At 44.8% G+C, this 15,585-nt stretch overlaps 1 protein-coding gene across 4 annotated transcripts in view; it reads right to left on the bottom strand.

The window, feature by feature from the left end:
- The window catches only part of LOC126544574 (uncharacterized), a 235,665-nt gene that overhangs the window by 107,487 nt on the left and 112,593 nt on the right, over positions 1-15,585 (bottom strand). The window contains exons 15-18 of one of the 4 annotated variants that reach the window (XM_072284971.1): positions 11,339-11,419; positions 5,752-5,823; positions 3,127-3,228; positions 1,408-1,539 (exon numbers count right to left, since the gene is read on the bottom strand). In XM_072284971.1, the coding sequence (XP_072141072.1) occupies positions 1,408-1,539; positions 3,127-3,228; positions 5,752-5,823; positions 11,339-11,419 (387 nt within the window). The remainder of the gene's footprint in view (positions 1-1,407; positions 1,540-3,126; positions 3,229-5,751; positions 5,824-11,338; positions 11,420-15,585) is intronic. The other 3 variants (XM_055077729.2, XM_055077730.2, XM_055077731.1) reach the window with 3 other exon arrangements.

Below are 15,585 nucleotides of genomic sequence, written 5' to 3'. Positions count from 1 at the left end.
AAGATCCAGCTGGATGATTTGTTGGTTGTGGTTTTTCGGAGTGAGCCCCACGCATGAGCATTTGTTGTACTCTGCCGACATCATCCTCAGCATAAACAGTTGGAAGTGTTGCGCCCATTTTCTGCTTTCTAGATAGTCCCTCCTTCTGAAGTAGTCCTTTACTCGTCGCTCTAATATGCATTCCTAGGTCTTCACTCAACCCAGCTTGCAACAAACTTTTCTGAACGTAAGTCCCATTGGCGAACTGCACTTCCGCCGCGGGTCGGCCTGGCGTTTCACTATCTTCGGGATCTTCGGGAAACGCAGGCTCCAGCGGCATTCTTTGCTTGACCACTTTTAATTCAAGCCTCTTTTTAGAGGAAGCTGTTAAGCGCTACTTTCCCCACTATCGCGTCCGCGTGTAGGAAAAAGATCGCGAAGATAAGCCAACACCGGGCTAACCCGCAGCAGTGGTGATTTATGCGTTAAGCACTCCCCATACGTGGGCCGATCCATAAGATAGTGAAATGTTAGAGCGACCCGTGGTGGAAGTGCACTTCGCCTTTAAGGGGCCCACATGCACATCTTCGCTTGTCATCCTTATTCAATGAGTGGAAGGAGAGTGATCGTATTCCTGTGAGGAACAGACACATTTGCATCGCATCGAGGACAGGAAAACATGGAAGGGGAAAACTCAACGGTGTGACATGAGCGGACAATGTCCCATATTTGCCGGCGACATCTTATGCAAGCATGCCGAAGCTCCAATATAAGACGACTGTCACGAAAGAAATATATTAGTCAACAAAATTGAAATACGCACGCCTGACTTCTCAGCTTGGGCTTACTTAATTTTTCGTTTGCTGTGTTTTTTTTATGTGACACAGGTGGCCATCAAAATTATGAGGGAGCAGAGACAGATCAGCTGCCGCCCTAAAATAACAAGCGGTGCTATTGTACATCACTGCAATCGCAACAAACTGTTATGAACGTTTTTGTTTTCACGTTATTCTAACACTGATTCATTTCCTTTCCTAAAGTGAAGGACTATGTTAGTGTGCAATCTATGGATAGAAGGGCCGATGTTCAAACCTATTTGGTAAACTTCATTCTATTCCCTTATCGCTCTTATTACTCACTCTGTAAGCCGAAATAAAATTTATGCATCAATTGCCCAATTCTATTGTTTTTCTTTACCACTTTTGCAAAGCGATAGCGATACTTTGACTTTACACCAACTATTCTTGGGTCGTACTGTGTGATTCTACTTTCAGGTACAATAATTCATGTTAAAACATCAAAATGGATGCTCTGCAACACGAGTTGTTTCGATTTTCTTTTAGAAATAAATGTCTGGTAGTCTCATGGTCTGCAGATCTTATTTACTAAGCAAGAGGACAGTTGCAGTATGTCCAAGCTAAAGCTTACCCTACGTGGAAAGTCGTTGTCACACTTCGGCTGGCAATCAGTCTTGTGCTCCATCCATGAAGTGGATGGCACTTTATGGCCACACTTGGTACACTTGATGCTTGACATCTCCTTGCATTCTATGTAATGTTTCTGCGAAAGACAAATTCATTGGTGTGCCAAAGAACATCGTCGCCGGCCTACTCGATGTCTCCACTGTAAGATAAAGGCGTTTCTAGAAAGCATCCGATAACCCCTGAGTGTTGGAGCCATAGCACCATGCCTAGGTTTGATTGCCTCGCTCCTACGCCTGGGCGAAAAAATTTTGTTCACCTCTCGCATGCGCCGAATTCGTTTCAACTAAAGCTTTCCCTCTTCGTAGCTAAGTTCCCTCCATAGTTTTCCTACATTTTTTCTAGTTTTCTATAGCTATAACTTCAGGCAGGAATTTGCATGTGTTCGTTCATTTGCTTAAGATTTAGTAATATTCATAAGCAATTCATAAGAAGCAGCGAAGCTATAATAGTCCCAACTCGTGCAGCAAACCACCCTACTTGAAAAAGCAGCCATCGCAAGCTTACTGCGAGAACAACTCCAGTTTCATCGTAAGAAAGTTAACACCTCTTCAGTGGCAACCAAACATACACCTTGTGAACTCGGATGACTATATTCCTGTATGAACAATCTATGCTGCACTTCTCAGCTTCCACTCGACGTCGCTTCCAAACTTAATACTCGTTCAATGTATTACCGGCTGTCATTTATGCTCAATAAATCACAGGGACAGCTCAGAGGCTTCTTTGAACTACGAACATTTCAAAATACGCTCTGTCGCATTTCGTCTCCGGATTCGAAAGCCATAATGCTTGTTATATGAAACGGTTTGTTAGGCGAAACAAAAAGCGAGATACTTCCGAAAGCTTATTTCTCCTATTTTCAGTCGTACCAATTAATTTCCCTCAAGGCATTTGGGTACAAGTAACAGCTAAGTGCGAGGTACAAATACAGAGTCGCGAGAGTTATGAAAGCATTCCAAAAGATCAACACAGCAGACAAAAGCTCTAATCATGTCGACCTACTTCAAGAACGTCTGCGTTTTAATAGCGTTTTATCACAATAATCTCATGTTGTTAAGTGCCATATTGAGATATCCCATTACATCCGACAAAACATTTCCTCAGTGCAAGTTCTATAGGCGTTAATGCTAAGGTATTGTTTTTTTTGTAGCATTAAATTATTGAAAATTACAGCCTGAGCTGTTATTGAGTTTACTCAGATATTATTGAGAGATTATTGATGCCAAAAGCCACTAAGTTGGATATATTAAGAAAAATTGTGTCATGCATAGTGCCTGGCGAAGAGAGGAATTATTTCGCATTTCTTGCAAATCAAAAGTGTTTGTTATTTTGCTCCTTAGGGTCATTTGTCAGTCGCGTAGTCTTAAAAAATATATCTCTGCTTTTTCAATAGGTCAAGCTATACCTTAGATAGCTAAATTATGTGGAAGCTGCATACATTGGTAATGAATGGAGAGGTCCTATTAGAGCCTTTGGCGACAAAATTATCAGAAGACCAGCATGCTTCATGTCCTCTTCTGTGGTCTTCACAAATTTGCTTTTCACCTTATCAAATTATGTTTTAGATACGAAGTTATGCCACACACGAAGCTTTCACATTTTCTATAGTTAGCCAGAAAAAAAGATGATTTGAGCCATACGTAACAGAACATGCTAATCATACCTCAAGTTGCCCGAGAGGCAGTTTAACAGTACAGTTCCGTTTATCAGGGCACTCCACATACTGATCAGCAAGTATGGTGACCAGATCACGAGCTTGAAATATCTGAAATGAAGTAGAGGGTTTGTTTGAATTATAGAGCACATTCCACGGGCCTTTCTTTTGATCGTAATAAAGGAGGAGAGACTTCATAAATATGTGCAGAAACTTTTGCTGCTCAATTGGAGAATGAACTATAATGTTGTTTCCATTGAACAGTTTGGATATTACAAAAGGAAAGTTTTGACGGATGATATTCATTTTCTCGGACTTTTGTAGCATTTCACTCTTCGAAATTGCTAAACAGATTATTTTGATCTGGCGCACATATATCGAAGCATAATGCCTTCTAAGCTTCAGCACTCCGAAGTCACCACTAGGATCTACGAGACAGCGTTCTACAGCCCACCCCGACAACAAATAGGCATTATGTGTCCCTTCATATGAATATCGAAATCCTATGTTACCATATTGTCGCAGACGTCACCAGAATACTGAAAACACTCGTGGTCTCATAATGCTCCTCTTGTTTCGACATCGAAGATTTTGTCTCTATGTGAAGCTTCTACTACGCTACAGAGATCCTATACCTTGTTTTGTACCAGGTTACCGAAGACACTAATGAGATTGACCTTATCAAGCCTATGGTAGCGTCTGAGCGCCCACTGAGTGATATTGTTCACCTCAGTCGACTCAACCTATATCCCGACCCCAGATAATGCATGCTGACCAGCTCCGCGTCAGTGATTCGGCGACGGTTGTAGTGTCGCAAGGCTGGAGGCCAAGAATACTGTGAGAAAATACCAACGATTCGACGAAGAGGTGTTAAATATGCACGCCATCGAGCCTACTGGTATGTCTGCACCTCTAATTTTATAATGTAAGCTTTTCCAAACAAATATTTTAGTAAAAAGCATCCAAAGGCGTATATTTTATCTAGCGTCGCGAAGCAGTCTGGAATCCGCATCAAGCATATCATATTAACGCTCTTGAAGCTGTACAAAACCACGTCACTCGATTCATCCATTCGTCATACTAATATAACATCAGAGTCACGTCACTGAAATTGCTATCTGGGCGTCCGGATCTCGTTTTACTTCGGCGCATCACTTCCCTCTGTCTTTACCCCAAACTCACTTACAGTACTCGCCTTCATCAAGCACCCTATTTAACGCCCGCAGCACGCATATCATACCGGACCAGCCACTCGCAGCAGGTTTCACGACCAAGTTCACAAACATCAACATTTTTAGCCTTGTTTTTTTGTTCGCATGGCAGCAAGCTTTAACGGCCTCCGCCCCTACCATTGTCGACATAATCTGCCAATACGTATTTTTACAACATGTCACTGACCATGTCCAAATACGTTGTACATGATACGTTGTACATGCGTGCATGTGTACATATGTAAGCGTTAATGTGTGTGTATACATGTGTGAATATACTAGAATATGTATACTATATATTAATACATATATGGGCGCTTATGTTACTCGAACGGGTGTAAATTCTTATCTTATACCCACCCCTATGTACTACCTCTGAAATCTGAGGTCTTTAAGGAAAATAAACTGAATTGATATAACGCTTTGTTGAAATCCCATGCTTCCTTATACATGGTCCCGTGAGGATTTGTCGTATAGAGAGTTTATGCCGTAGCTGGGGATGTACCGGTTAATTAGCGCTCTGGCATGTGAAAAGATGATAACAGTTAAATGTAACGTCATTTCTCCATATTTGGAGGACATACTTCTTGCAACTGCTACGAAGTGTAGAACTTTTGCTGAAATGATATTAATTTATAAGCGCTAGCCTTTCATTCCGAAATTTGGACATGCACTCTGCTGTTATTCACTAAGTATATATTTAGCCCATGTGGGTTTCTGCTGTTGCAAAATCGGGTGCTTTGTGCACAGTTACAAATACAACGTGTAAAAGAAAACACCATCAATGGAAACATTGAAATTTAAAACTTCTCGCACAAATCTTCAAGCACTTCTTGGTGTACCCATGCTGCAAGTTTGAATAATATGCCTAAAGTATGTTACTAGGAAAAGCTGCAAGATAAACGCATGGTGTTTGCACTTGATCTCAATATGCGATCACATTTTGTAGAGGTTTCATTTACTTCATTGTTAGTTCGCAAAGGTTTACGTTGGGCACATGTTTCAAGAGGTTGTGTGTGTTTTCCTAGTTGGCTAGGTCCGAAATATTTGATGTTTTCAAACATGGCGATATTATACAGGGTTCTCACGTACGCCTCACGTTCATTAAACTTGACTATACACAGTGGCTTAAAGACATTATGCACACTCTGCGCACACCTTGAAATCTACGTGAAGCGAATATTTCCTGAAGTCGTTATTCAAATGCCGTGAATTTGTCGATTTCAGAAATGAAAAACACCCAGGAACCATAGTCAAAAGGGTCTGGGAGGGTTGGCAAAGGAATCTTTTCAATAAGAAATAATACATGCTGTAGCTGTACGCTATTTGTGGTTTGGGTGGTGGAGAAGATTTGGGGAACCACTTTTTAAACGACACAATTAGGCCGCGCATGGACAAAATGGGCCAAGCGGGAGTACGTTACCTGTGCTAGGGAAACATCCTTGCGCTCATCTGGGCAGTGGATTTCGTACTTTTTGTGCTTGTAGAGCTGATCCTTGAGGCAGTCGTTGTACAACATGTGGGAAGCAGAAACCGTGTACATGCAGGGGGACAGCATGTGGCACTGCCGGCAGAAGTAATGCCGCGATATCTCACCCTTGAACTTAACCTTCATCGGGCCTCCAGGAAGGTCCCGGTAAGTGACCAGAGTTCCCATGACGCAGTCTTCAATTTCTCTTGTTAGAAGTTATCCTGGCAATGGTGAGCTTTCTTTTGTGCGTAGCACGGCTTTCGATAGGTGAATCCTTCATGCAAGGATGATTTTATCGGACTGGGAATACCGTTGGGGCGAGCTAGTTGTGATTCATGATTTCGAAACATTGCAAACCTAATGCGATACAGGAAATGAACGAGCGAGAACAACCGCTTACTACCAATTGACGCTTTTATTCACAAGCGTGAACCATCACACGAAGGGATAGCAGCCTAATCGAACGCAGTGCAAGAGTGCGCGTGTGAAGAAAAGCAGCGGGACACCTACCGGAGATTGCGAAAGCTAACAATACGTACTCATCGTAACACATACCAAGAAGCAGCACAACAAAATAAATGTACATGTTAAACACGTGGTCAGGCAGAATAGGAAAAATATCAGAATACTTGCACAATACTATACGACAAAGTATGGTGGCGCAGGTAGTTGCAATTCTATTTTTTTTTTGTGCAGCTTGGTCTGCATCACAAACGTAAATTTATACAAAAGCTCGGAAGCCCTCTTCATTTAGAAATATCCGTAGATGCTTAGCAAAATTATCTTCCATGAACCAGCACCTGCAACTATTTTTCGGATCCGTGCATAACTTAGCAGTCGTTAATGTGGTTTGTGGAGCATGGCTATTTCATCGGCTGATCCACACGAAGAGGTGTGTGACCACTGCATACGTTGAAGCCCCATACTTGAAACAGTTCGCAAGTAGCTTTGAGTACTGAACCGCCGGCCCAGATGACGTATTCCGTAAACGCTGCCCCAGATTACGTGCTAAAAATTACGCAGTCTCACCCGAAAGGTCAAGCAAGAATTGCGATGGCAAATTCATGAACAGCTATAAGAAGTAGGCATAGTAGTTTTGTTACCCGTATAAACTTGTAAACAAAGGCGCACTATGCTTGCGGTGAGCTTTCTGTGGCTATGAAGGGAAAGCTACACATGTATTACCGCGCTGAGTAGTCCGGCAGTGTTTGACAGTGCTTCTGATTGCTCGGATGCGGCGCTGAATCGAAGTACCTTCCACGTGCGGCGGTTTCCCGTTTCTCCAGACACGGAAGGGAAAAGCCGCAAAACAAGTAAACCTTTCGAATCAGTGGTGTGTTCTATCTTATTTAAATGTTGCTAGTGTGGTGTTTATGCTTTGTGCTCCCCAGCTCTAGCTAACGCGGATAAAGACCCGGGACTCTTATCAGAAGCGCTCTCACTTGTGCGCGCTTTGCCTACATAGCTATCCCTTGATAGCCACAGAAGTTGTCCGCGAGTGTAACTAAATTCACAGGCATAATGTCACGAGCCCGCAGGACAACATCCCTACATTTCACTCGATGGCCGCGGAAATTCGCTGTCAAAACACTGCAGTGCCAAAACGCGGCAACAACAGCGAGGGAATTGACCTTGGTGCAGCCGCTCGCACTAAAGCAAACTAAGCCTCGAAAACACAGCGCAGCGCGCATTCGGTACCTGTCACAGATGGCTTTCTAGTTACAGCGACCAGGCCGGGCACGCCCAGACTTGAACGCGCCACGCCTTCCTCCCCTCCCCCGCCCGAAGCGTGGAGCGTGGCGGAAGGCGGCGGGCTCCCAGCCAGTTTTCCAACGTTGCTGCCTGAGATGGAGCCCCAATCCCTGCTCACCCTCACATTCCAAAAAGAATAAAATGAGGATGCCCACCGATTGCTCTTACAGAGGCTACTCCGCGCTGCCCGCGGGAACGGATTTCTTTGCATATTGCAATGAAACCACGGCAGTATGACGCTGACTAGCCCTTTAAACACGTACAAGACATCATCCTGCCAACTATTATTTTCTGTGGCTCAATGGTATCGACATTTTTTACTGCCAATTGCATGCCGCCGCGATATTGGATCACCCATCGCAATCTAAGCAAGGGGAAGTGGACCAATCGCAGCCGCCGGCACCACCACTTTACTGCCCCGGTCATCTATATTCACTGCGTTAGCTTGGCCAAACCGAAACAATCTCCAGTCCTCCGCAGTCCTCGTCTCTTGTCGGCCAAACTGTCAAGGTGCCCAATGATATCTTTGAAAGCAGAAAAAAGGGATCTCCTATGTCCCAGCAAATGTCTCCTATAAACGAGAACCGTTGCTTCTGCAGTTGAAACTGCCCTGCGGATCACCGTTCGATGCTTGTGTCGGTGTTTGCGTAAAGTTGATGTCAGGAAATTGGAATAAAATCAAAATAGCTTTACGTTATACGGCACCAGAACGACCCCAACACTGCGCAGCCCTCCACTTCCAGATATTTCTTTTGGACTGAAGCGAACGCTTCCGAAAGGAGGCTAAAATTTTTCATGGCAGCGAAGACAACTCCCTTTGTTGAAACGTTTGACTCCTGGCCGAAAATGTTCTTGTTCATCACTGTGCCTGACTTGGATCTGCGAACATAAGCCATATTATTATTCAACAACGGCTAAAGAAACGTATCCTCAGACTAAAGCCAAATGTACGACAAAGGGACTGGACTTTGTCATGGCAGCGATGATCTGTATGCAAGATGAACACTCCCTTGTTCAGCCACTATTCATCGTTTGAGGTTTCATTTTTCTGGGAGCCCTTTGTCTGCTTCGAAAACAAGGTTACTGACACGGTGAACACAAAGTCGAGAAGTATTGTTGACGTATTCAGCCGCGAATATTTAAGGATGAATACCAATAGGAGGAATACTTCCGAACGAAAAAACTTGCCACTCTTTTTTTGTAGTACAACTGGCAATGAGGTAACTGGTCTAATGGGAAATGGAAGTGAATTCTGTTTACACACTCGTCAGCACAGCTGTTTTGACCGCTCGCACGCCGTGCTTTAAGCTGCATTCGTTCCGCCTACCGATAACGTTTGGTTCGATATAGCTTGCATCTGGCCATATGCCATCAAGCCGATTGAACCGCTACATTGTTTTTTTTTTGTTTTGCCTGCAGCTGACGCTTCAACAGCTGCCGTCATCTGTGGTCGTCGCCGGCAAAGGCGCCCACAAGAAATGCTGAGCGAAAAGCACAGACCCGACGTCGTGGAACGCGCTGTCCTGTAGGCTTTGCTACGTGTTGCCTTCAATTTGCTGCCATATCCAGTGGAGCCTCCACGAGTGATCGCAGGTGGTTTGCACCTGCTGAAGCCTCGACTATAGGTAAAGCGAACAGACGTCATTTTGGTTGCGCATGCTCAGATGCAATCTATCTCGAATGAAGGGCATTACTGGTAGGTGGCACCCGTGCAATCCAAAACACGGCACTATACCGCTGTAAGAAAAGCGTGCTCACGACTGTGCATGAGCGTGATGACTTCGGGGTAAGACAAACAGGAGCGCCGACTCGCCTTACAAAGCGATCCAATTTCTACGTCGTCAAGCCAGCTGAATTGTGGCACAATGAATATATTTCTCGGAAACTTGTTACGAGCACCCAGAGCTGCGTCGTCAGCCGGGGCGCATGCATTGCGTGGCGTGCAGTGATACGTACAGTGGACTTTGTTAATTCGTTGGTAGTAGAGATATGCACACATCTCCATGGTTGCTCGCGTGGCGTTGTGTGGGTGTGCGCGCACTATCGAGTACTGCTTGTCCCCTGCCGAAGTTCGCCAGAAATTTGTTCCTTGCTTTCGAATGTGTAAAAAATTCATTACCGCAAGTGGACTGAACCTATGACCGCAGCTGTTAATCTGATTTTGCACGTTGTTTTGCTTTTACCAAAGTCACATTTGTGAATAAAGAAGAAACCGACCTGTAAGGTTGTAAACTGACTCACCTCTGAGCACACCCAGTACATCAGTCGCAGAAGTACTGGTGGGTAGATTTGCGTACTTAAGCGTGCTTTCGCATAGCGTCTGTGCTCATGAACTTCAGATTACAGCATGTTGCGGCCTGTGTCCCGACAGGCTTCAGCTGGTATGCTATACATGTTATGTGTCCTGCCACCATGCTAACATCCACAGCTACAAATAAAGCTTTAAGGAGTTTAGCAAACACTACGTCAGTTAACTTTTTTACTGGTGGAAGCGGTGCCCTAAACTTAATAGGCACACAGCGCAGGTGCTGAGGAACATTAGCACATTTTTGTGTTACGCTGGAACTCTGTTTACAAGTGCAATATTATTCAAGTGGTCGTTACGAATGCAGCAGCAAACTGGCACCCAAGCGCAAAACATTTTATAGTAATTTTTACTTAGTTTACCCATGTGCCTGGAAGCCCCATCACAGTCAATATGCTGCTATTGCTACGCTAAAACAGCGCACGGATATTGTTTTTATCTCAGCTAATCTAACAACAACATTTACTTCGGCAAGAGGACGCTGTGTCAATCTTCGAAATTGGCTCATCCCAATCGCAATCGAGAAACGCGCCGCCGTAATATACCGCTCAAGAGCAACAGCAAAAAAAGCGCACAATCCGTCCACCTAATTTGATAGCTGAAATGGTTCTCGAAACGTTCGTTTCTTGACTTGGTCACTTCAGGGCGCGAATATTTAGCGCTACCAGCCAGGGAAGAAAGAAAGGAAGGATTGCACATTGGAAAGCCATGAAAGAAGAAAGGATGTGAGGGAAGGCAGAGAGAACGGCTCAATACTGGGCGCCTGTTATCCTTGGGACTTTAGTTGGCCGCGCTGTATGCATTGCAAGATAGGCGAGTCGTCGCCCCTGTATATTCTACATCATGACTATGACACAGAAAGTGCGCCGTACGACTCTAAATATGAAAAAGATATGCGTATACAATGCATTTTTTGGAATCTATGTGGACTGCTGTTTTGCTGAGCATTGCCCATTCGATTGCCCATTTATTTCCTGCGCCTTGGGCGTAAAGGAAACCGGTGCGCACCTATGGGCTCTTGCGCACCCAGGCTACATAATTTGACATACGCGGCCGTAATCTCAAAAATCAAGTTCACGATGGCACGATAGCAGCAAAACATCTTATCGTGCCCCTACACTTCTATCGCAAGGATTCTTCTATCGTGCCAAGCGTGAGTATACCTGGAAGGCGTAGCAATAAATATCAAAGAAAAAATTACGATATTTCCCTAATCGCTAGAGCATCGGTCTGCTGTGCCGGGGGACTGGGGTTCGATTCCACCATTAAACCCATAATGAAAAAAAAAATCACCATGACTTCTCCCGACAGACAGCAGCACAGCGACGGGCAGGAAAGTTGGCAATATAGAAGCTGCGCTTTAAACCTAATAAAATTAGCTTATTGAATGTTAGGTGCCGATGAGTCCCTCGAAAGATGCATCTGAGTGACGACTGTGCGGTATCTGTAATTAGAAAAAAGAGCAAACAAGAGAATGATTACCATCCTTTTAGTATTGGAGTTATTTCTTTGATGCGGTGGGTTCTCGTGGGGTTCTGGCGGTGCCACTTTTGTCTTTTTGCTCTGCGATAGAAAAAAAAAACAGGAACAATTTGAACGTTGCATTTGTAAAACACCTGCCACGAGACCACGGTTAGAAGAGCAAGAAACTTGTTAAAACCTATCGAGAATTCACACTGAAGACAAAACAAGCCACATTACATCTAAAAAACCAAATTATGTGGTTTTACGTGCCAAACACACCACCTTATTATGAGGCACACCATTTCGGGGGGCACCAGAATAATTTGGATGATGTGCAGTTATTTAACGTGCACCTAAAGTGCTTTTGCGTTTGAACTCTATCGAAATGAGGCCGCTATGGCCGGGATTTCATCCCGCGACCTCGTGCTTACCAGCCCAACACCACAACCGATCAGCAACCATGGAAGGTCATACTACTTCTCAATTGTGGCCGAACAAAGGAATCCCAGTCTGGATCGACCATTCCAACGAGTAACTTTGTTTTCGCCAACGTGAGGAAGAAAACTCGCATGGTACCACTATTGGCTTCGAGCAAATATTTCTTTTCGTAGCCGATTTGACCACTCAATTGGTACAAAAGTAATACATTACTGATCGACAGTAGATCAACCAAAAGGTTGTCACCGTGTAGCCAAAAGTTCAGACAAAACAAATTGTCTTTGTAAGGCAGGTGGAGCCTAATGTCCTTGTCAAAATGGTGCAGGATGTTCATTCTCTTGTTCGGCAACTGCTGATTTGGTCATTATTTCAAAACCTGGTTATAGTGAAACAACTTGCAATGCATACATGTGAAACTTGCACACTGATAACGCAGTTAGCAGCGTTTTGTGCTTTTAATAACAGTGAAATACGGAACATTATTTTGACCCGCCATGGTTGCTCAGTGGCTATGGTGTTCGGCTGCTGAGCACGAGGTCGTGGGATGGAATCCCGACTACGGCAGCCGCACTTCGATTGGGGCAAAATGCTAAAACACCTGTGTGCTTAGAGTTAGGTGCACGACGAAAAACCCCAGGTGCTCAAAGTTTCCGAAGTCCTTCGCTACAGCGTGCCTCAAACTGAGAAAGTGGTTTTGGCACGTAAAATCCCATAATTTTTAGCAAAGTGCAGAGCCGAGGGGTTAACTTGTTGGGCATCAACGTTTTTTTGCGACATCAAAATTCTGGACTTTGGAAATTCTGACGTTATATTTTTGGCTTGATTTTAGTCATATATTTTTATTTTGCCAGATGAAAGTGCTGTTCACAAGACTGTTTCGTTTTCAGTGCTCATTTTGGTCAACGAGCGGGTACTTTCTCTTCATGCCTGAGCTTCTTTGTCTGACTACGTGTCATATAGCGCGGTTGTTTTTCATGTGGGGGCTCTGGTGCAACCAGGGTTCCTCCACTAGAGTTGGTACAATCCTGAGACGAGGCTTTTCTCCTTGGTCCACAGAAGGAAGACTTTGTGCCGGTTTGCTCGCTTCCACTTATTTTCCAGGACTGTGGGGTTTCAGCAGAATTGTCTTCTTTTTTATGACGGGTAAATGTTTTCCTGTCCTGACGATCTCGTGATGGGGCGCTTCTGTATGAAGAAACCGGAATGGAAGAATATATGCTCACTTCCAAAGCAGCTTCGTCCTTTATCCACAAATTTATAGTGCTGCTTGGGATGGTTTGATTATTTGTACATCTTGAAATCGGTGGCATTGTTACTTTTGGTGCGCTTGCCATGTTTCAGGACGTCGGCGTAGCTCGGGATTGGTTGCGGAATCGGCTGGTACACTCAGTTTTGCTGTTTCTGGTGGCAAGTTTCACTCTGAAACAGTGTGGGTTTCAATGTTTACAGGTTATGTGACAATAATACAGCCAAACATTCACGACAGTGTTGATGGTGTTTACAATGACGTTTACTTTTCCTTAAGAAACAAAAAAAAAATGTTGGCCCGCAGTGTTGTTGAGTCAGGTACAATGCACAAGAACAATTTTTCAGTACACTTAAGCACTTCCGGCACACAGCAAGTGTCGTTTGCTTGTGCTACAACGTGCTCCGTCTTTGACGAGAGCTGCGCCGTCAGTATCGGTTTGTCTTTTCGTTAGCGCTTTCATTCGACTTTGTTGCGTTGTGGACTGCAGACGTAGCGACTGGCAATTTGTCAAGCTCCGGCATCGTGTCCGTCTGCAAGCCAGTACACGAGTTGACTGGCTACAGCGCCAGGAGTGGCTGATCGGCGCCAGGATGTGTGTGATTGCGGCCGCCACTTTACAACGGAAGATTATTACTAACGCAATAGCGTTTCGCGAGTCCGGTATTAGGGCAAACGCAAGCGCAAGGGGACAGGGCCTGGCCGTGTCCCCTTGCGTGTCGTTTGAGGTGATGAACAGAAGCGCAAATGTGAATGATCTGCACGGTGCAAACACATGGTGGCATAGAGCTCAACCACGCACAGTAGCAATAACAAAATATATTCTTCTTTGCTGCTGGTGTAAATTTTTCGCAGGAGTATATTCGTTAACACGTTGTTTTTGTAAATGTTTAAAATATTTTACGCTTGGTTAGAGCAATATTAGCTCTTTCTTTGTCTGGTTAAGCTCTGCGCCCACGGGCGGCTGGACCATGGAGGCAGGCACCCGTATCAGGCAGCTCACGTACGTCTACGCTAAGGTTTCTTCATCAGCTTGAGTTTATGCCTCCACCGTCCCGTCAAAATATTGAGGTAATGTGTGATTACCAGAACAGCAGACACGTTTGGCGCTACGACAGAATGCTTGCAACGCACGCTGCTTCGATAGCTTTCGCTTGGAGTCGACGGCCAAGCGGCTAGCGGAGAGGTTTCTCGCGGTCGAGGGCGGGCTCCAAAGCAACCGGAAATGGTCGATGTGGCGTCGCATCGTGACGCAGAGCCAGTGAAGGCGGAGCTTAGCCCCGATCGCTCGGCGAACGAGTTGAGGAGGAAAAGCATGGCTAGGGAGGAGGGTAACTGGTAATCGCTTGTAGCTCCATTATTACGTAACGCTTCACTTAAATTGTGGTGCGAATTTTCTACTTAAGCTGTACCTTACGTGTTTACAAAATTTGTCCGAACCGTTTCAGCGGCCCTTTAATCTGAGCGTGCAGGTTATTTCGTACACTCAAATGAACAACCTTTGATGGTAACCCCGGCAACTTTTCGACCATGTCCGAGTAAGGGAAATTTCGCGTTTATTAGGCCTCCTCTCACGCACCCGATGATACAATCTCTCGGCAAATTTGAAAATAACTTCAAATAAAAAAGAACGAGCGGAAAATAATCCCATACTTGACCGAGCAGTCCTGCGAATCTGTTATTGCGAAAAATTGTCGCATCCCAGAGGGCCAGACGTGAAAGGCGTGCTGGTCGCGCCAGCGATCAATATTAAAGAGGTGAGGAGCACACATTCGGGTGATTCGTAACCACACCGGACCATTAGCGCTATGTAGTCTTGTGGCAGTGTCAACTGCACGCTGCCCCAGCTCATCGGAGCTGCCAAAAGGCAGGGCTGTGGTTTCAACCAGACATACAGCCATTAAATCGCCTCCCTCATTCCACCCGCCGTCACGAGAAGTAGTTTCTTGAGAAAGTTCGTCGCCCGGCGCACAACATCGCGCTGCAACACAAGACCAAGACTAGCCGCAACCACTGACTACATGCGGGCTGTTTGCTATTTTAAGTGTTTCGCCTTTGCGGAAGAAAGCGCTTTGCCTACTCGCTATAATATGTACTAGCGCGCTGCCTTTTCACTTCTACGAGGATTGATAGAGCGCACAATTTACCGAATAAGCGCCAGTGATGGTCCCAAGCACCTAGTGCTGAATTTGTTTACAGCGGCAAGTAAAGAGACCACTCGTCGTTCGCTTGAAATGTCATAGAACTCGCGCCGCGGTAACATAAAATGATGTCAGAACATGGTAAATAACGCAGCTTTTGCGCATTTAAGCACCATTGCATCACTGAGTCACGCTGTAGTTAGCGACCAGACACCTTCGAAAACAGCCAGTGAGAGATCGATATAGTTTGTATTGTTATACTGCGTATTATTCATTTATAGTACTATTACCTTGTACGCAATTTCTGCGTTTTCCATGAAGTACACAAAATATAGGCTTAGCGTGTCTGACCCCTCATTTAGAGAACGCGTATTTTTTTCTCACAAGAACGCCGATTCTAGTAGTGACACCATTGGCAGCTGAACGAGGCGGTTGTTTAT

The sequence above is a fragment of the Dermacentor andersoni genome, chromosome 10 (assembly GCF_023375885.2).
Source record: "Dermacentor andersoni chromosome 10, qqDerAnde1_hic_scaffold, whole genome shotgun sequence".
NCBI classification, from domain to species: Eukaryota; Metazoa; Arthropoda; class Arachnida; order Ixodida; family Ixodidae; genus Dermacentor; species Dermacentor andersoni.
This window is presented reverse-complemented; position numbering and strand designations above follow the sequence as displayed.